We start from the raw sequence: 23,239 nt of genomic DNA, 5'->3' as shown, positions 1-23,239 counted from the left end.
TATCAATTTTTAAACAAATTGAACGGAAAATGACTAATACATTGATGATAAACCAGAGAGGCTAATATCTCTTAATATATACGAACAATTTAGCAAATAATATTTCTTTCAATAAATTGGTGGAATGATATACAGAATACAGGCTATACTAGGGGGAAAATACGAAAATAAAAAAGACATAAAGATGCAAAGAATCGGCGAAGGAAATGTTTAATTCAATCGAGGCAACAACAAACAGACAAGGGGACAAAGCATTCACCATGTCATCATATTTTACTTGTCCACCGTCTGGAGTGAGACTAGTCATTATGAAAAGTTTTATACTCTCTCTGCTACCCGCTAAACTCGGCTCATCGAACCCGTGCCGATGATTAGATACCTATCTATCACACACCGTGCTGCTCTTATGACTGTACTATTTCCACTCTCGCTCTAGCACACAGAAGTCCAATAGAGGGGACGTAAGGAGATATTTATGGACTATTAATAAACGACATTTAACCTCATTTTTAAAGATAATCACCGAATGATTGAAACACCGTAGCTTTTTGGAAGTCCGAAGTTTGGCATTTCGTTATTGCAGAACGCTTGACTGTCTTTACCGTCGAAAGAATCGGCGGGTTTTTAATATTTTCTTCTGAGAGCGGGCCAAGAAAGTAAGTCATAACTTTTACATACTTAGCGTAGCATAGTGTATTGTACTATAATGTCTAAACCTAATGAGCAGAAAGTTGCCATTTTAATTGGCTACTTTAGGAATATTCGATGTAATTATTTACATATTATGCCCTCGTACTTGTAGTTCTTTGCAAATCAATTGATTGTTTTTCTTCATTATCAGCATGCGAGTTGTTTCTTCTTTGCTCCTGATATTTTTCCAATGTCATCGAGAATTTTTTTTGACGTAAACAATTATCAATCATTTTCGAATGCCTAATCATTGCAATCTTTGAAACTTTTAATAATAATAATAATATGGATATTTATATAGCGCCGGTATCCGCCAGGCTCTGACGCTCATGGCGCTGTACATACATGTATTACTATCACAAAAATATAACATTCTTAACTACAATAAAGTAAACTAAAACAACACAAATTATTACGCTACATTTACATGATTAAATTGCCTGTTTGTCTTACTCTGTACTGGATGTATACAGGTATGTTTCCTATAACTACTTTAATTACCGTACATGTACGTCGTACCTTTTTAACTTTAAGAGTGACCGAAATTGAACCGGAAAGAGTTGATGTGATGTGTATAGAACAAACAAGTTTTTAATCTGCATGATTAGGTAGGAAAGTTGATTAACTCAGTAACCTAATTAGATAAATAGGTTCCTTAGGTTCGGGTAACTCTGCAGGAAATAGAAAGGGCTACGGATATTAGACAATGTGTGAATTCCGTCAGAAATTAATGAAGTTTGATTAGAAATGTAGTTCCATGCATCAAAATCAGACGTTTATTCTTGTTTTTTAAATCATGTCCATCTTTTTTTCTTTATTATCCGTTGACAAAAATGTTGTTCCTCATTGTCTTAAGTATATACATGAAGATGTATATCATGGTAAAATGCTGTCCGATAGTTTCTTGTATACGTTTTTGTGCCCGATATTCTATTTCAATTTTGTTATAAAATATTGACATTGGCTTTGCGTGTGATACAAGAACATAGTGTCATAGCGAGAGCAAAGTATTCGTATCCTTGTATCACACGTAAGCAAAGCCATACAATATTATTATTATTATCTATATCAGGCTGACTAGCGGAATAACAAAACTCGATGATCAAGAAGTTCCAGGATGACTGAGCAATACGAAAACAACATTGATCAGTCATCCGGGTACTGCGCTAAAGATATTAAATACACTAGTTTAGCTGATTTATTGTACCATTTAAAGCCTTATTTAGATAATAATGTTCAGTGTCTAAATCATTGTCTCATAGCCTATTTGTTATTCTTATCCATGCAGGTTTTAAAAATGATATCCCTTTAACAGAAGTGGATTTTGATATTTTTTAATTACCTCAAGGTAACACAGGAGGATGATGTTCCTCTGCAGGGGCAGTTTCAGGATTTTGTTTAGGGGGCACCATTCCCCTAAATTACACAACTGAGCCCTGGACAAAGCATTTGTTGTACATGTATACTGCACTGTAGGATACGCTAATTGCAATGGGTCTCGAGATAGTTTGTATGTATGTGTGTGTGTGGAAGGGGGGGGGGGGCGCACGGGCCGTTGATGCCCCTCCCACATCCATCATCGATATATGTAGTATGTACAACATAAATAATGTACCTTAGACATTCAACACGTGAACAAAGGGGAACAAAAACATGTCATGTTTTAAAGGGTTGCAGAGGTCAAGTCCATATTGAAAGTCTCAGGACCGCCTACAGTGTACTGACGCAGTAATCCCCATGCAGACTGTGAGCCAAGTCATTATCACGTTGGGTTTTGTACAATAATATAGGCAATGGTGTGACAGTCCCCTTTAGCCCTTGAAGTAAGCTTTTTTTCAAGGAGTTTGTCCCCCTACATTAAGGTATAATCTCTAGAAAGGCATGGCATAGACAGACAGACGGTCAACAAATTTCATCAGGGGGCTGACGACTTCATAATTTCCCCGAAAGTAATCTTTCCACTTTCAAAGTTTTTTGTGAGAGAGCCAAGCAATTGACTAAATGTTTTGACACCGTATGACATTGATTGTGCTATTTTTGCCATCAAAATGATTATGCAAAATGAGATTAGAAAAAAAGGAAAGGACAACCTTGCTGCATCATCTGCATGAGTATTTATAATTTCAGAGTTCTTGGGGAAGCAATATGCAGCCCCCACAGTCTCGCCTCGTACTATGAAGAATGATAGCGCAAACAGCAAGGTAATTCTAACATTTTACGATGGCACGTTCGCGGTTCAAACACAATAAAAACTTTATTTCATAATAAGAATACCACCCTAGATAAATTGACGGACTGGAAGTTTTAAAAACTGGAGGCCTACAACTTTGTGACAATGAAATGATGCAATGGTGTTATAATGGGCATAGCAATACGTGATACAATATTTCAAAACCTATAGTCTAGAGTTCAAAAGAACGAATCCTGGTAGTCAGATGAAGTGTTTTGAAATAAGGATTAATATATGAGTTGTGTAGGTTTACATAGGAAAGATATATATTTTTTGAGTTAGATGTGCCATCTTTAAAAGTTTGTATATGAACGTTTTTTATGCGTTCCGTTTATCATGTTGAAGGGCATGTGGAACTTATCATAATTGCCTACAAATGTTATTTTTGAGAGGAACATATCAGTCAGCATGCGCAGTGTTTGTTTGATTTGTTTTAATGACGTTTTGAATGGAAATCTAGTACTAGCCCACAAACTGTATGAAGGAGTTCATTTAACATTCATTAGTGATTTCTATTAATAAACGCAGCTTCCAGGACGAATGTGACTGACATAGTCATATCATTTCCGTTTGCCATTTATAAACCATACGAACTCGGAAAGATATGCGGAAACCATGAATATACATGTAAGGATGAAATTTAAAGCCGTGATCTAAATCTCATTCCAAGCTTAGTAGACGGATCAAGAGTTTTATGCGAAAAATATCTGATTGATGTTTGCCTAACATCGTGTAATCCAAAGTTTCTAACTGATCGAAGGTGTAGATTTCATTCATGCTTATGTTTCTATACTTAATGACATTATACATGCACTATATTTTGCATTTCGCAAAACCCTTCCCTTTCCCTTTAACGGGGGCTGTGTGTAATGAGGGGTGGGGGTGGGGTAGAGGCTTAATGTATTTAGGTAGTCTTGTGCTAAATGTAGAACCATCGCAAGATGTACTGATTTCCTCCTCAGCAATTATTAAAATATGGGGGTATTCCTGCTTCGCCACACGATGCATATGATACATTAACTACATAAATTACAATTAACAAAAAAGGAGCAGTTTCCTATTCATAGGTATTTTAACCTGGTAAGTGAATTAATGATTGTCGTTTGTTTACTCCAGTGTTGATATCCTAATCTCCATTTACCAGATCAGAGTTCCGCTTGAAACAGGTCAAAAGTTTGCATTGACAAATATAAATTAAAGAGAGAATGAGAGACAGAGAGGAAGAGAGATTGACAGACATGGAGAAAGAAAGGCAGGGAGGGGTGGGAAGGGAAAGTGTGAGAGAGAGAGATAGTGAGAGAGAGAGAGAGAGAGAGAGAGAGAGAGAGAGAGAGAGAGAGAGAGGGGGGGGGGGTAGAGTGGGGTGAGGAAGCGATATGGGAGAAAAGCTGGAAAGGGGATGGCATGGCAATTGTTCCTGTTTATGAACTAAAACTTCTTTAAGGGGTGGAACCCGAACAAGCCAAATAATTCATTGCTCTTTTATTTGCAAAAGGAATATAATACTAGCAAACGAACAAAAACAAATCATCCATCCAGAAAGCCGACTGTTGACGGGAATCATGTTCTATACCTGTGAAACTAAAAACTTTAAAAGGGGAGGAACCCCACATCATATCCACATGTATTTACAAAAGGAATAATAAAAGGGCGCTATTAAAGACGTTGTAGTTTTGCTTCTTAGAATGAACCGCCCTAGGCTTGTTCGTTTTACAAAACTTCATGGCTTTTTGCCTAAAATATCAATTGCAGAACAAGGTTGTGTAAATATTCAATTTTAATTTATTTGCATGGATCCGAAAATATTGGATTAGAGAATGAAATAAAACAGACGATACACAAATAGATTGGGATATAATAATAAGAGCTGTTTTTGTATGAATAAGAAAAAATAAGAGGAAATGATATAAGGGGTTGTTTATTCCTTTATAATAATAATAAAAATAATAATATGTCTTGTTTACCCAGGGTAGCCTCATCAGTATTCATACTGTTCTAGTATGCACGTCACTTTGTATATAAATAGGTCTACGGAAGGAACGGCAAAATTATGAGAAAATAATAATAATACAAATTAAAAATAATATGAAATGGAGGTAACAGCCAAGACGGGTTATATCTAATGCGTAAAGATTAAAATGGATCTTTGTGTTGGCGGAAGCTCTTCATTGTTTTCATTGTCAAGCGATAGCTTTTCAGCAAACCTCCTTCATGTTAATTTTAGAAGAATTATTCCTCAAGAGAATGACGTGACTCATGTTGGTTGAGACGATAAGTAAACCATGATAGTTATAGGAAGAAAAAAAACGCGTGAAAAAAAGTGTGCAAGTCAAAGACATCACACACCAATAACATTCCTCCCCAAAAGAATAAATAAATAGATTAGATAGATATATAAAGGAAAACATAAATGCATAATTGATAATAGTAATAACACATAAACGAATGAATACATACACACAAAATGAATAAATAAACAAAGAACAAATGAATGAAAACAAATAGAATATATATATTCTATTTGTTTTCATTCATTTGTTATATATATATATATATATATATGAATAAATAGTAATATATAAATTCAAGGGACATGCAATCAACGAACACGAAAGACGTCTTGTAGGAAAGCTATAAGCTGTCACGCAAGACCTTAATCTTACATTCGAGCGATCTTTGTGAGTTCGAGTGGAATACTCGGAAGGAAACTTTTGAGGAGGAAATAGCAAAATTCAAGAGTTTCCTCTCAAAGAGGGCCGCGTGGTGTATGAGGTGCGGCTTGGGAGACCAGTGACCGACATCCTTGTATTAGTGCCCCCTTCCTACGGGGGCATAGAAAGGTCCGTGGGATCTATAATAGGAGCTTGATTTGGGGGTACTGTTTATTTTAATTTACTACGCAAGCAAGGGGCAGTGTATTGTAAATATCACATAAATAAATAAAAGAGAAAAATAAGTCTATATAATTGTGCGCATTCGAAGAAACGCAAATGAATACAATAATAAACAGACTACATGAACCGGAGAAAAAAAAAGGGGGGGGGGGTGATGCTAGAATAAACATAACTCAATTTCAGCTTTGTCCTTCAATCTGGCAAAATACATTTTAAATCCAGTGAAACGCAAGGAAATAAATGAATTACACTTCCTTTCACGCGTTTGTGTGAAAGCTTTGACCTGTGTAATTTATTTATTTCCTTGATATTGATGCAAACAGCGGTCTGAAACATGATATCCTCGCAAAATTCAAAAGATGTATCCTCTTTTTTTTAATTAAGAAAAATGATCGATCATAGTGCATGTATTTCTGTATTTTTAGGTACTATACGTGGAAACAGTAAATCGGGTGGGATTAGCGTAAATCATTAATGTTGTAAATCATGAAAGCTGCAATTTACCTAATCTAAATGACGTAGCTAAAAATGTTATCATGACTTGCAACAAATCCCTCAAACCCCAGAGCTACCATGATACCCACTTCCGCACCTTATCGCTTCCTGCTCAGAGAAAGCTACCTTAGAGTAATTAGTTATCCGATGGTCATGCCATTAACGCATGGGATTAACTCATGGGATTAATTAATGTTCACATGTTCACTGGTTTATCCTAATCCCTTGTGATCCAAACTGATATGTTATTCTTTAATAATTGGAAAGCTGACCAAATTGATTACATTTTAATCGTTTCCCCGGTCACTTGATTCATTGACAATTGCTATTCTGTACATGACGGTGCACATTCTCCACTCCCTGGTGAGCACTCCAGTCAGTTGCCTTTCAAGCGGTGCGCATATTCTAATCCAACCACAACAACTTTCACATCCTACCAGGTACCCATTTAACGCCTGGGTGGAGAGGAGCAATATTGATAAAAATGTCTTGCTCAATGACATAAGTACCGTGCCGGGGCTCGAACCCACGACCTTTCCATCATCTAGCCAAGTTACCAAAACACTCAATTTGGCTATAAACACTAATACGATCGTTACAAATTGAGCGTCAGTTTGTTTACGTTATTACTCGCTCTAATGAAAATTAAATAGGTCTCCAGGTTTTCAAATGTGCCAACAATGGTGACACAAAACATTAATAACGGTACAGATTTATCTAGCTTGCACTTAAGCTGGTGAGTGGTCTGGTCCCGGGGGCCGGGGTTAGGTCTAAATGATTGTATACTCCTTTTTAAAGAAGATTTTCAATACAGAAGTAGATCATCTGTAATCATTTCCTTTTCATTCTCCTAATCCGTCGTATATTATAACCGCTTCTAGAAATTCAGATTCCTAGAAGACTCGGGATTAACATATTTTATTTCATCATCTATTTCACCGTGCGGTTCAATGAGCGGTTGAGAAACAGAAAATATATATCTAAAGGTGAGCTGTACTTGTGGAGATGACAATGCATAATTCATCATTCTATAAATGTCCACGTCTGCTGATTTCATTCCTCAGTTTACAAAAGAGGATACATTATATGAAATGGATTAGAGATACCGTATGACTTACATGTTTATTTGTTTTCTCTCTGTGTACTCTTTTAAAGAGCACTTATCGTACCAATGGCAATCTACGGACACAATTTTAAGTTACATGCATTGAAGCATGGAAGGACGATATTTTGTTTGCGACAAAATGAAAAATTGATCCTTTGTTTTATAGCGGGAATAATAAAAGATATGATTTTGTGTTGTCTGTGTTAGTCGTAATCTCTGAATAAAAATAAAATCAACACTTCTTTTTAAAATGAAATGGTCAGGAGGATAATTATGAAAGTACTAGAATAGAATATAGGCTATACCAAGTTGGCCACCCAATATTCAAATGTGCATCTTTTTTAAATTTTTTATCTTTTATATCAAATTGAAATCCAACTACATTGTACCACATACATTTGTAAATCTTGATGTACATCCCCCTCTTTCTTTTTTCTTCTTTCTTTCTTTTCTCTCTCTCTCTCTCTCTCTCTCTCTCTCTCTCTCTCTTTTCTCTCTTTCTCTCTCTCTCTCTCTCTCTTTCCCCGTTTACCAATATTTGTTCCACCATATTCGTATTATTATTTATCCATTGAGGGTAGTCATGCTATCAAGCTTTGCTTACTTTGTCAACCCACCTGTTTGATGTTTTCGATTAGTTACTTTATTCGACATTATATTCTTTTGAAATGTGTAAAATTTGCAATGTTTTGTTTGATAATACATAATTGTAAAAATGCAAAGGAAAAAGAAATTCAAACAGAAATAAATAAATCAAATCAATAGATATAGCCAAATGGCGGCATCATAATCATATTACGTTAAAATTGCCAGTATCAAATTTCCCAGATTTTCTCAGCGATTAAAAAATCATAATTTTCTCATTTTGTCCGATTTTGGCTAAACATTTGCCTTTTACCTTTTCCGGAATTTGAATTCGATTGATCGTCTAACTTATGACACACTGTTCATTGTGATAATGATTGATGTAGGCCAATTGCACGGGTGAAGAAAAATGTCATCCAAAATACAAACATATAATATTTAGCTAGCAGCATTATAACCATTGTTGCGTGAAATTGGTAATACCAAGCTTCCAAACAGCAAGTCGCATTGTATTTTAATTTCTACTTCGTGTCCATTGTGCACTTTCTAATCGGTAAAAATAAAGTTGTTTCGTTTCAATTTGTAAAATTGTTTGAGAAAAAAAAAGGTTTCACTACCTGACCAATGTAATCGAGTTTGCTGTGGAATATTGATTTATTTTGAAGGATCTATCAACGTTCATTCCGGCATACCCGCAGGGTTTGTTTATTCGCTTAAAGTCTCCAATTTGCAACATTGTCGATGATGTGAATGGCAGTGACATTTGAGGGAACGTCAGGATTTTGACAGAACAAAAAAGAGTTAGAAGGAGAAAGAAAGAGAGAAGGAGGGAGAGGGAGAGAGAGAGAGAGAGAGAGAGACAGAGAGAGAGAGACAGAGAGAGAGAGAGAGAGACAGAGATAGACTGACAGACAGACAGTTAGCATCTTTGAAAATATTTTGTAAAAGTTATTTTAGAAGGCATAAAATGTTGATTCAAATCATTCATATTTTCTATCATCAAGGAGATTTCATGTTCTTGATGTGGAATTCATGAAAAGTCTAAAATACTTCAATTTTTGCTTTTGAATATATTTAATTTTAAGGCTACAAATGGCTCTCCATTTTATAAGTCCAACTTAGAGTTAAGTTTGACTTAGGATCTTTGTGAAACACCCCCCAGGAATGAAATACTTTTAGCGTGATTTTCTGTTGAGTGCTTGAACGATGAATGACGGGAATATCGCATTGTTGCACTTACATGTACACGACTGAGAGGGGTAGGACATCATGAATAATGGGAAGTCCCCTTTTTAGGATTGACAAAACAAAGGAGGACAGATTCGGCTTATAGCAGACAGATAGTTACAGCTGACATGTCGCATCCACTCTGTGCTTCCTTCGTAGACACAATCACTCGCTCTCCAGTTATCTCAAGTGACTCAATATCTGAGGGACAAAATATAAGAAGGTTTCTATTTTTAGACAATTACTCCCTTGGGAGGGGACCCATGTGTTCATATGTCTCATTTATGGTTCGAATGGGGTTTGTTATGAAAGACTTGCCGGGGATCATTAATGAGCTCATTTGAAGTTTTCGTAACAGGTGGATTTTCAGATCACACGATGGAAAATAATTCCTTTGTACTCTACAGGAAATGGTTATGTGACGGTGAATTGGGGCAGAAGTGTTGATTTTATGTTTTCTAAGATTTGTATGCGGCGCAAACGAGAATAAAGCAGGGTACAATAAAGACATGATTAAAAAGGATAGCATTAATAATTTGATCCGATATTTTTTCCAGCGGCAATTACCTCGGACTTTATTTCGTCTGAAGTAAGGGGTATATATATATGGTAAGGGTTGCGATTTGGGATTTGAATTAGGTTTAAAGGGATCCGGTAACTTTGTCTTAGATCCTTTAAAAAATTACTTGATTTAGCTCATGCTGCAATGATAATTATAAACCTTTAGGTCAGTCAGGAACCCCATGACTTTTACAAGCCGATCGCCTGTCTGATTATCAAGATGTTTATGATTGAAAATCAAAATCACATTTTTGCGTTTGCCAAACGGTTTTCATAACACTACAGTCTATTGGGGACAACTAGTATGGTAAAACCGGTCCCTCAAAGGTTTTTAATTTTTGTTGAGGCACTTCTTGATCATTTTGAAGCGCATTTTTTTTTTTTAGAGCTTCAATATTAAACCATATCACAGACACTGATAACACGTTGGGCCGTGCATCTCAGATTCAAAAACTAAATTACTCATACCTTGTAAATTTGATGTTTTCTGTATTTCATTGAACTGGGTGAATTAGGGCTTTTGTTGAATACTTTAAGATGTAAGCTTTAATATATCACATTCTCACGAAACATAAATCGGGACGGATCCATTTTTCACATACTCAAAAAGTTACAAAACTTTGTAAGGATATGAATAATTTAGCTGTTAACTGCTAATTGTCGAATCCAGGTTTGAAGTTAAAGGTAATACAAAGTTTTGGGAAACTTTGAAAATTGGGCGGATAGTGAATCTTTACAATTTGTATATATTTGGATGCCGCTGTGTATGTATATAAGCACTAGAAAATTTAGCCCCTAAAACACTTCTGCTTTCGAGAAAAAAATATATAAAAATTTACCGGTGCTCCCGGTAAATTTTGATAAATTTCAATTAGCGCCTACGGCCGTGCAATGGTAGCTGCGACCATGAAAATCTCAGAATATGTAGTCGTGATATATAATTTCCAAGAGAGAATAGTAAATTGGTCGATTTTTGTCAAGAAACATTGTTTTATAGCTTAATCAATATCTTGACCTTGAGAGGGAGCTATACAACATAAAGAGTTTATTATTTACAATTTCATAACTTTAGACTCGATTTCAACCGCGACAACGATCACTGAATATTGTAGGATCGCATGCTTCCAATATGTTCATTTGAACCAAATCCATGACCCCATACCAAAACTTTGTATTACCTTTCAGATTTCAGTTAGTTCAGGAAATTGTCGCAGGGCCATGCGTCGGACAACCAATACTCATACACTTGCATAAATGAATGTGTATGGCATAATCTGCTAATTACGTTTATTCTCTATTTTTGTGTACTTACAAGTGCTAACGATAGTACATGTGAATCACAATAGCACATTTTAACTATACATGATTGTATGACATGAACTGTCCCATGCCCATTATATCGAAAACGTGCAAGCCCAAGGTGACCGTCATATTCTCTTATTGTTCGATAACCAACTAAATTTTGTATTTAGAGACATTCTACCAAAACATCCCTAATGGATCTGAACATTTAGAAATATAATAGTCATTTTAGTGATAGGCCTTAAACCAAGAAACTGTATAAATTGTTAGTTAGTACAAGCCTCCCTTACATTTTATAATGATGAAATCAAGGCACTTAAATTCTTATGCAACGTTAGCATCTGTACCTATTACTATTTTCTTCCCATTCCTATATTGATAACAAAATTGGATGTTCATTTATTATGACTGTTTAATAGCATGCACCTGCGCCTATCATAAAGTTTCCCTTCTTGTATCATTAACACCCATCCAGCACAGTGCACACAATTTTAAAGATCAAGATTATTTCTGTTAGAGTTTGACTATGAGGACCTTTCTAATACCCCTCCCCCCTCCCCCCTCACTGGCAGTGACGTAGCGACGGGCAGGGTAGCACGGGGGCCTAATTATATCCCGTAATCGAACGACGAAGAGAAAAAAAAAGAGAATAAAAAAGGGGGGAAAGAAGAAGAAAGAGAGTACGGTAACGTGAAAATCCCTCACGCATCCCAATCCTTTCGCGTTTTGCATTTTATCCTCTTAGTATTAAAGTCTGACCCCCCCCCCCAGTTCATGCTACCTGTGCCCCCTTTGATTAAACCCTATCTACGCCATTGACCGCTCCTTGGTATCTACCAAAGGACATTCAAGTATGTACAGGTGGGAGTTGATAAACGATTTACAGTACATTTGAGAATTGTTGCACTTGACTTTGTATGTTTGGGTTCCCTTCTGATTTATGGAACCATATTACAATTAGGGCACTTTAGAAGCGTCCTCAACTGTGAACGCAGTCAGTGAAAGAGAGAGAGAGAGAGAGAGAGAGAGAGAGAGAGAGAGATGGAGATGAATGAAAAGAGACAAAGATCCATTCACATTGGTGAGATTTGATGGAGGGTTTATTAATGAGGGATCCATTGCACTTCACTTTACTGTATAGGGCTTGTATCTTTCTGATTTACAATACCCTTTTTGTAGAGTGTCTTTTGACGACCCTCTTCAATATTTCGGATGTGTTTTGAGGGTCTTTACTTTAAGCTTGATAATTTGGCTACCTTTTTGGTCTTTCGAGACTTTTTGATGAACCTAACTCGTTCTCAGCACGACCTCTTTAAAATTTCCGAGTTTGTTATTAAGAGTAACGGTGAAAGAGAAGTTACTTTTTGGAGTCAGGGGGGGGGGGGGGGGGGCTGTGCGACCCATTCACCGGCGAAAATTTCCATGCGGTCAGTCCCTAACTTCAGCCAAGGACCAAATACTAGAGCTATCCCAACCTATAACTCTCTACCTGAATTAACCACCAGGATACAACTGTCATCCTAACTCTGTAATAGTTTATCTTTAATGAAATACAACCCGGGCCATGTGCCATCTACTAGTTTACCAAGTCTACTTCATAACACGTCTCTGAGTCTGATCTTTGAAAGAAATTGGAAAAACATAATACATTTACTTTTCTTAACTCATTACATTTTTTGATCATATTTATACCATTCTAATTATTATTGTAATTTGTAGTTTTGTACTTTGGCAACGATGACAGTAGCCATTTCCTGATGAATAACCACTATCTATAAACAGTTGCTGCAACCAACGCTATAATTAAGGAAATCACGCTTCCTGTATTATATGTAGTGGTACCGCCTCGTGAATTGATGAGGTTGCACATTTAACAAATATAGATCTATTGGTTCAAAGTAGTCAATTAGTCTGTTCTTAATTGCCTAAATTAGTCTTGTCTTTTTATTGGTCAGGTTAAAAAATGTTTAGCCCTTCCTAATAGAGCTTTCACATATAGACTCCCGGGCCCGTACGGCGAGTAAAAAAAGACATTTTGGGACAATTGGGACAATTTTACGGGCGCCGGGACAGTTTTTTAAAGTCGTACGGGCGCCGTGGTGCTGAGTTGGCTGCTCCCAATTCTACCGGCGTTTTTATCTGAACGTTAGGCCGAATAAAAGTAGCTAGTAGGGCACCTTACGGGTCCCTCACGATGTTTTTTTTGTGGGGGGGGGGGGGGGTCAATTCTCTTGAAAAATCTTTACGGTCGCCTTGCGGTGCTCAAGGGTACCGTATGTGTACCCTACGGCTCCCTCACGGGCCGCTCAAGGGCCCCGGGTGATATGCACAACACCGGGCGTCTGCCGTCCGGGACCATTTAAAATGAATATTGCCCGTGCTGGCCCCTCACGGCGGCATCTCAAAATGTACAACGCAGCTTTAAATACAGAAGGTGCGGATGTCAGAGGACACATAGTTCAGTGCACCGCACGGCACCCGGCTGGACGCCTTGGGGTCCCCGCCGGGCCACGGCAGGGCACCTTCCGGGAGCTATGGGTGCACCTGCTCATCGGACGGAGCCCGTAAGCTTACCGGCAGGCACCCGGCAGGCACCCTTACGGGCGCCTTGCATTTCACTCGACCAATTTTCACCGGGCACCTTCCGGGCGCCGCAGAATATGTGACCACACATGCCGTAGAAATGAAAATCGGAAGGTTCCCGTACGGTCTCTAAATCCACGGTAAGCCGCCGGGTAGGGAAAATCGTACGGGGCCCGGTTTATATGTGACCTAGGCATTCCGATGCTCATCAGCCTTGCACAATTATTGATAGCCACAAAAGAGGTGTATTTAATAGTCGAGCGGTCTAATCACTTGAGAGGGAATGCAAAGGTCGTGGGTTCGATCCCCGACATTTTCAAATACAAAAGGTAAGATGATCTGGTAATATAATAAATAAATTCTTGTTACAATCAAACATATCATATCAAATATACTTATATACATATATTTTGAGGCATGCACAGTCTATTTAATGAATGTAGTTTGATAGGGACAATTTTTTATCGCTACATTCTCCCTGTTGATTGCGGGGGGGGGGGAGGGTGAGGGGGGGGGGGGGTGGTCCGTCATTGCCCCTTCCATCTTTGGCTACGCCAATGGTGATGTTATTGAATGTGCCGATAATGATGATATGCCCTATATCTGTACAGCCTTCATAGATCCTAGGTACATTGGTCATGACCAGTTCTCGAAGTAACATAGGCTTAAATCCTTATCACTCGACCAAAACAAAAGCAAAATAGAGTAAGTGAGAGGAAGGATATCAAAGAAAGAGAGGAATCCATAGAGAAGGAGAGAATAATACAGAGAGAAAGAGAGAAAGTAGGAGCGAGAGGGGGGGGGGGAGAGAGAGAGAGAGAGAGAGAAAGAGAGTGGTAGCGAGAAAGAAAGATAGAGAGAAATAAAGAGAGGGAGAGAGAGAGATAATGAAAGAGAAAGATAGAGAGAAGTAGAGAGAGAGAGAGAGAGAGAGAAAGAGCAGAAGGCCCAGGGGGGGGGGGGGGGAGCTTGAGTTGACATGACCCATCTCACTATATTCCTCTACACCTGACAGTTTGCAATCAATACTTACGCAATTCAGGGAACTCGCTACTTCCGAACTCACACCATCTCAAATCAGATCTGTGTTTTCCCTCGTTCAACAAAGGCTATATTCTCATAACATCCGAGGCCACTTTCGGTGAGTACAAACTCAATTTACAATGCCAAATGTGTTGATATCTGTTTATACCTATTTGTTACAACTTACATAAATTCCTGCCCTATGACTGAATTAAACGGAAAGGAATAAATATAAGTATGATTTTCATAAACGAGCGTAAAGAAGAAACCAGTTTTATCGCATTTGATAGATTTCAATACATGTTACTCGCCGTTGCTTTTGTAGGGTCCGTCGTTTGTATGACGCGGAACGGATGTACTTCATAAATAGGGTAACCTCGGCCGGGTACCGCCAATTTTATTGATACTACTGAGTTGTAACCATGTACATTACTAACCCAGAATAAGCCTTGTTTAATACTGTCATGTGAGTTCTGATCAATGTTAATTGAAGAGCTTTACAAATCTGGGTGATGCGTTCATGAATTCATCCATCAACTTTTTCTTGGAATATACTTTAATGATCGTCATGATAGTCGCCTTTTTAGTCGCCTTTGTATCGCGCTTAATACTACGTATATAAGCTCGTCGCATTGTAATTATTTTTACCCCGGTTATTGAATTCAAGTGCTGATCGGCACATGATAGTACACATGCTACACTCCCTGAGGGGTATTTGGGCCAGGCGCCATTTTACAAGCACGATCATGCCAATTCAACCACATTAGCAATAGCAGAATATTGGGTACCAATTTTAACACCTGGGTTGAGAGTGGCAAATGTAGATTAATGACTTTCCAAAGGACATTAGTGACGCGCCGGGACTCGAACTGCGAACCATGTGATCCACAGTCCGATGACGTTTCCTCAAAATCCACATGTTCATGCACGATAAATGCACGTCGAAAACAACAATGCTAATACTATAGCTCTGGGCCTCGTAGTTAATGCCGTTGTGTTATTCAATAATCGTTGTCAATTTTTTATATTAACAAAAAGATGAAAATCGCTACCCTAATTAGGTCAAAAGATCGAAGATATTAATACTTTTCCGCTCGGATGTTACCATGGAAACGGGATGACTATACCTGCCCCTATTCACAAATTTGTGAACAATGTAGTTAATTCTCAAACGAATATTAACACGGGTGTATCTGGTTGTGGTATTTGTATGGTTTTGTTTATTATAATCTTATAATCTATTTAATGCGCTGAAGAGATGCCCATGAAGTTGACATGTCGTAAAACAGTTATGATGGAAATAATAATGTTGTCAATTTGTTTTAAACTTGGCTCTAGTTTGAACTTTGACGTAGCACGCTGTGCGCCCCTTCGCTGGACCACCATGTACCTATACGTGGTAGTCTAGCCGAGATGAATGGGTGCTGTGAGGAACTGGTGGTCCAACTGTCAAGCAAAAATCATGGCATTATTATTGTTTGATTGAATTATTACTAGATATGGTATTCAAGGGGGCGTCTCTAGACAATTTTTTAAACAAGGGAGGTGGATATATACGAAAACAGAGGTTGATAAAAAATAAATATATTCAGCAAGCAGTAAGCAAAGTAAACAAACAAAAAACTGCAAAATTTGCAAGGATTGCAAAACCTCAGGAAGGGGGATAGGCTCACACCCTACCACCTCAACCACCTCAAATTATTAATACACTCACTTTTGAGAGATCTGAACCTGGGTAATACTACAGTTATGATACAAAACTCTGAATGGAATTTTAGACATTACGAAACAGAAATGGCCAAGAGTGTCTTTAAACGTGTGATGGAGCATCGCCAAGTTGGACAGCGAACATATACATATCTAATATTGAGAGTCTGAGAAAAGAAGTACATCGATGAAAAGGAAATACCCTCGGATATAGAGAAATACAATTATACCTGAGAGACCAAGCCGGGCCTGAAATTATTTGATCAAGCGAAAAAATAATTTCCCCATACAGGGACAGGAAGAAAGTTTATCATCATCCTCGTAGACGCATAGAATTCACCATTTCCAATTTACGTTTCTAGCCACAGGAAAACATACATCCTATTTCATGGTTTCGATGATAACAGTTGGTTTTCCATAGAAGATGAGCGGTACTCATCAATCCTTGCACTAAGCTAGTGGAAGTTTGGAATTATTGTTTTGGCTCTTGTAATACTAATATTATCGGTCGGGAGCCCAATGTGAAGTGGTGTATCAATATAAAGGTGTGCCCCCTCTTTCAAGGACCATAGGGAACTCAATTGAAATCACCCCCCCCCCCCCCCAAAAAAAAAAAAAAAAAAAAAAAACGGAGAAAAGGGGGTGCCACACATTGCAGGAATTAACGTCATAGCTTTTGGCCCCTATTCATAAATAGTCTGGATACGCATCTGATGTAATGCTGATGTTTGTCTTGCATCGTGTCATCCTTTGGTTAATTTCATCCTTCCAATGTTCTTTGGTAAATATTCCGATGAAGACATAATTAAACATCATGTTTTATTGTTAGTGGTTTAGTGGTTCGAGTCCCGCCACGGCACTAAGACATTAATCTACGTGTGCTACTCTCAACCAAGGGGTATCTAGGAACTTATTCCTCATAATTTTGCGCCTTAACAGGCAGCTGGGCTAAAGCCAGGGTCATAATAGTACTTTGCAGGCGCATTTGGCTCCTCTCGGGACGGATACATGTGCAATATAAACGTAGACATCATTCATATTTCGTTTTTCACAGTTATATTGTAAGTTTTATTCACTTATTTCTATTTTTATTTTTATACTGTTATACATCGCAGCGGTGTGGGTTAGAAATTGGGCATGAGGGGCACATTTAATTTTGTGCACCACTATGATAAATGCCTGTGTGTGTGGGGGCGGGAGGGTGACGCCCTTATTATGGATGCTCTTGAAATTAAGGGGCACTTTATTTTAAAGATTGCTATAGGCACCTGACGTTTCTGTAAACATTGGTATCGACAATGCTAAAGTGTCTATCTGCTAAATCTAGCAAATTTACACTCAGGTCTAGAAATATTCAACAATCAGGGACAAACTTGATAGTGCTAATCAGATCCGTCAAATCAACATTCTTTTAGAACAAGGTGCAAGACAATTATCAAGATGCCCATGCAGTTGTTTATTTAACACCTTAAAACTTTCGTTCACAACAAATTCCCTTTTCTTGCTTGTTATCTGACATACCTGTCGTCGACGATGTGATTTAACGTTCAAACCTGTGTCTGTGCCGCTTTCATGATCATAGCAAATTGTACTTGTAAGTGGATTTAAGAAAAACAAATAATGTAATAAATCTGTGACATCCCCTTTGCGTATGAGATAGGGCACGTTCAAAGCACTATAGTTACGTGTATATGTTTGTGTTGACCTTTTGGTTTGACCCACATTTTGACGAATAACACAGGAAATACGTAAGCTAACAAACTCATATAATTGTTTTCTTTTGTAATGTTTCGTGTTTTTTCCCTTTGGATGACATCGGAGTCAATGTTTATATCAAAACATTTCAAGTTCATATCAATCGTATTTCGTTTGTATAATGGGCAAATCCAGTATTTGCGATGGGGATGGGGGTCACAATTCAGAAGATTTGGGGATATAATACTAAGGAACAGTCGTCTTTACATGATTCCCCTCCTCCATTCTCCTTTCCCCCTCTCTCCCCCTTCCTCTCTCCATCCCCGCCCCTTCACTCTGTCTCTCTGTCTCTGTCTCTCTGTCTCTGTCTTTCTCTGTCTCCCTCTCTATATCTCTGTCTCCCTCTAGCTCTCTCTCTCTGTCTCTGTCTGTCTTTCTCTCTCTCTCTCTCTCTCTCTCTCTCTCTCACTCTCACTCTCACTCTCTATCTTTCCCTCCCATTTGCTCCTTGTATGCGCCTTGATATGGGAGGCGATGGGAACACGCCCCTGTGCCACCCCGTATACTTTCCAGGACTACGCCATTGCATAAACATACATGTACGTATACGACGTTGCAGGTCCATGCCAAAATGTACCAAATTTGTTCGAATGACCAGAAATTAGACACAAACAGGATGACAATGTGGTGAAGAAGCTATACAGGTTAACCTCAGATGTCAAAGGTCATGGTTAAAGTTGCCGTTGTCAGTCTTAATCTTAATCAATTAAATCTACAGTCTTTAACCCAATAGCTACCGTGATCAGAAACAGTCTTCATGGAAGATGCACCGTAAGGGAGAGACAGAGACACAGAGGGAGAAAGAGAGAGAGAGAGAGAGAGAGAGAGAGAGAGAGAGAGAGAGAGAGAGAGAGAAAGAGGAGACGAAACAAGACGAAACGATGGAGAAAATAGGTATAACATGGTGCGAGTTATACGAGCAAACAATATAAATGATATGATTGGTGACTCTCATTCTATTAGTAAACGGAAAATGAAAGAACGAGAAAATCAAAGTTCGAAAAAAAACCATAAGGGAGGATGAACGAAAGAACGGAAAAGCGAACAAATGAAATAACGAAAATGTTTTAAAAAAACACGAAAAAACAGAAAACGTGCCTACACAGATAAAGGCCGATGACCTTAAAATGAGTGGCGAATTTAGGGGAAGGACAAGCCGGCCTGTGCCCCCCCCCCCACCCCCACACACACAGTATCTACCTCGAAATCGAAACTCATTAAGCTTGTCTTAATTAATGGGGCGTAGACTTCAAAACTATTTCTAAGAATATATATATCAGTCACCAAAAATCTTGACCATTAGGTCTATGGGGTAAAATTGTTATAAATTCAATCAAACATTCAATTTCAATTCTGAGGCTCTTGTAATAAGCAATTTTCCGTGAAGTAATTTCCTATTTTTAGTGTTCGTTATTTTTATTATCTCAAACTTTAATGAAAAAATGGACAATTTAAAACCCATTTTGTGCGATGAACTGCAACTATGTCCGACGCAGGAACCCGAGTACGTCTGGATCGACATTTGTACTAGATAGAAACTATAATGATAATGCATTTGTGTGTCATCACTTAAATCAATCACTGCGCCATTTTCTTCAACTAATGCTTTAGAACTTTCGTTGGACCATAGTTGGACTTTGATGGGGTCAGACAAGGTCGTGTTTTGACAAGCTCAAACACCTGTGAATATCTAGTTTGATACAATATCTTTTTTTTCTCAGCTTGGTATCAGAGGTTATCCTGGTTCACCAAACTTTGATCATCTATAGGCCTCAGGAAGAAATGAAAAAGAAGAAAGAACAAACGAAAGAACGAAGGGAAGAAAGAATAGAAAAGAAAAAAAGTCGGTGAAGGACGATTAGCTGAAATTATAGGGAGTTTTCGCCTCGAGTTGATAGATTTAACACCAGTTAACTTTCCTTATGTTGACCTAGACCTTTGTAAATAGACAGGGTTGTTCAGGTTCATCTCTCGTAAAGCTATCATGGTCGCTTAAATGGTACAAATGGGGGCGTCGCCCTGGCAGGGGGTGTAGGGACTAGAACCATTAATTGCTCGTTGGAATATTTCGAACCGAGATCCTCATTGATGCCCAGATTTATTTCCCCTCTTTAGTTTCAAAGCAACGAATCTGAATATAAGATGTGAAAAAGAACGGATATATATTTTCCCCTTTCTTTCTCTCTTTTGCATGGTTCGTCAGAAGTGTGTAGCGGATGCACAGTAAAAACTGTTTTTTTTTACAAATTTGGCGAGTTTTGAAGAAGAAACAAATTCGTAATACACTTTCATTGCTGGTATTAATTCACGGTTATCAGATTTTATAGCATAACAATACTGAAGGTGAGACGTAAATCATATCACTTTTATATAAACATCTTAATTATCAATAATTGATATCAATATGCCTATTGTGTACGTGTATGTACAGTACTTGACAAATTAAATGTAGAGAGCTTGACGAAACATTAAAAACATTTGAATTAAACTGAGAAAATCGAACATGACAATAATATTTCTCTCTTTCTCTCTTTTTTGTTAGAGAGACATGTGGGAAATCTTGAGTTTGACACATTTATTTTTCTCCTAAAAATGATAAAAATCCTCGATAAACGTGAGATTTCATGGAATTTTCTGATTTTTACGAAACACCCGCAAGCAGTTCCCTTGATATTGATTTCAGAAAGAACCACCAATTAACGCAAATCCGCTACCACTTTACACCAAAGCATCGATGGTTCTTTTGTCTCTGACTGTTATAATTGTGCCTTCACCGTCTCGACATGTCATATTTGAAAGGAAAGGCTTTGATGGGCTGAGGCAGTAGGCAAGCACGGGTATATATCTGTGCTGCCTGTCTCTGATGTCTTGGTGTTATATGTGTGTGTTAGCTAGCCAAGCAGAAATGATCGAATGCGGCTTTTTGATTCGATTACACCATGTCATCAACACCAATAGCGACAGAAAATTCAATCATTTTTCGGTTGCGCGGGCAAATTGTGTTCCGACTTTGTTTTTTATGTACAGTGAGAATTATTTCGTTAAAAAAACGAGATATGTTTTGGCCACTGTGTGTGTTTGGTAAGGACGGGAGGAGGCAAGCTTTAACACGCAAGTCTACTTTCTGTCTCGTCGCATATTATAATTCTTCATTACCCCCCCCCCTTTATTCTCCCCACTCTTTCCTCTGTTGCTTTACAAAATCACAGTATTCCATATTTGCATTTAACTGTCTCGTTTTCCTTCTCCTCATCTGTTTGTTTATTTACCCATCAATCTATATTCCTATCTGACTGTCTCTCTCTCTCTCTCTCTCTCTCTATTTATTCTATTTATTTTACCTTTATACCGGTTTTTTGGTTTTTATCTATTATTCTTCTATGTTATCTCTATCCCAATTTCTAGCCTGTTATCAATGTACCTATAGATACATTGGTACATTAATCTCACCATTCGTATTTCTATTTTCACTGACTGTATATATGTACCCAGGCGCGTACGCAGGATTTTTTCAAGGGGGGGGGGGGGTAACATTTATAAATCGGGCCGAAAATTTAGCAACGACTCAGCCAGCCGCTGAATAAGTGTTGGGGGGGGGGGGGGGGGGGGGGGGGTAAGAGGACACTTTTTTTTTTTTTTTTTGGTCTCGAAATTTGAAAATTAACATTTGGTTCCGTTGGGGGGGGGGGGGGGGTAAGGTCACCTTTTTAGGTCTGCCATGGGAATAATTTTTTTGTTGTTGTTGTCAATAATTGAAAAAAAATCCAAGGGGGGGGGGGTGATGGGGGGGGGGGGAGGGTTTACACACACTTAACCCCCCCAAACCACCCCCCCCCCCTGTGTACGCGCTTGCATGTACCTATCTTGTTTCCTTTCCCATCGCTCTCAAGTTATGTTCAATTATCAATCAATAAAGTTATTATTAACATTATGATTATTATTACTACTACTTTAAATATACTACTACTACTACTACTACTACTACTTACTACTACTACAACTACTACTACTACTACAACAACTACTACTACTGCTACTACTTCTATGACAACTTCTACTTCTACTATACTATTACCACTGCTACTACTACTACTACTACTACTACTACTACTACTACTACTTCTACTACTACTACTACTACTACTACTACTACTACTACTACTACTACTACTACTACTACTACTACTACTAGTACTACTACTACTACTACTACTACTACTACTACTACTACTACTACTACTACTACTACTACTAGTACTACTACTGATACTACTACAACTACTACTACAACTACTACTAGTACTACTACTACTACTACTACTACTACTACTACTACTACTACTTCTACTAATTTTCATCATTATCATCATTGTGTTCACTGCAGATTATAATCATCATTTTTTATCATTATCATTTTTAATCATTGTCATCATTGTTAAGTCAAATCAAATCAGTGATTACTGTCGAATGTCTGTTTTTATCCTTAGATCGGATTAGATGGTGCTAAACGGTGAGATGACGAGTAGTCAGGCTAAACTCGCCGTCGATGAGGGTGTCGTTGTCAGACGAAAAGCCCCCAAGGTCATTACCAGGAATCTGGTCGTCATCGTTGTCGTCTTGGCACTCCTCACCGTGTCACTTATAGTAGCTACCGGTAAGACGATGAATGCGAGCTGCAAATGAGAAATTCAAATTCACATTTATTAATTGTCATTATATGGTAAACAATCCTGGTAAACAATAACAAAAATATAACAGTACAGTAAATACATTGTTTTGGAACGCCAATTACATATACGGTGCGTCCCAGAAAAAACGAAACCGAGAATTATAAATGTTTTATTGTAACTTAATCGCAATTATAATTAATAATTGACACATATTTGTAAAGCTTAGATCCTCTTTTTTCATTTGATGCAACTCATATGATGCATATTCAATGCATGAGTGATTAAAAACAATTTGAAGAGAGGATACCAAAAAGTCATTTGGCAGGCGGTATCTGAATTTCAAAGAGATCATAACATTACTAGAAAGTTCAATTTCTGCCCTTTCATATGACACCTCCAAATAGGAAAAAAG

The 23,239-nt window shown here is 37.9% G+C and overlaps 1 protein-coding gene across 2 annotated transcripts in view; it reads left to right on the top strand.

The window, feature by feature from the left end:
* The first annotated feature begins 364 nt into the window (after positions 1–364).
* The window catches only part of LOC575956 (neprilysin-1), a 47,422-nt gene continuing 24,547 nt past the window's right edge, over positions 365–23,239 (top strand). Inside the window, exons 1-2 of one of the 2 annotated variants that reach the window (XM_003725993.3) lie at positions 365–656; positions 22,645–22,811. In XM_003725993.3, coding sequence (XP_003726041.2) covers positions 22,655–22,811 — 157 coding nt within the window. In that variant the 5' untranslated portion in view covers positions 365–656; positions 22,645–22,654. Of the gene's footprint in view, positions 657–14,670; positions 14,814–22,644; positions 22,812–23,239 lie in introns of those variants that run through there. The other variant, XM_776314.5, reaches the window with a different exon arrangement.

Source organism: Strongylocentrotus purpuratus, unplaced genomic scaffold (assembly GCF_000002235.5).
Source record: "Strongylocentrotus purpuratus isolate Spur 01 unplaced genomic scaffold, Spur_5.0 spur5_scaffold_16, whole genome shotgun sequence".
Taxonomy (NCBI): domain Eukaryota; kingdom Metazoa; phylum Echinodermata; class Echinoidea; order Camarodonta; family Strongylocentrotidae; genus Strongylocentrotus; species Strongylocentrotus purpuratus.
The sequence above is the reverse complement of the archived record's forward strand: the minus strand, read 5'-3'. Positions and strand labels throughout refer to the sequence as shown.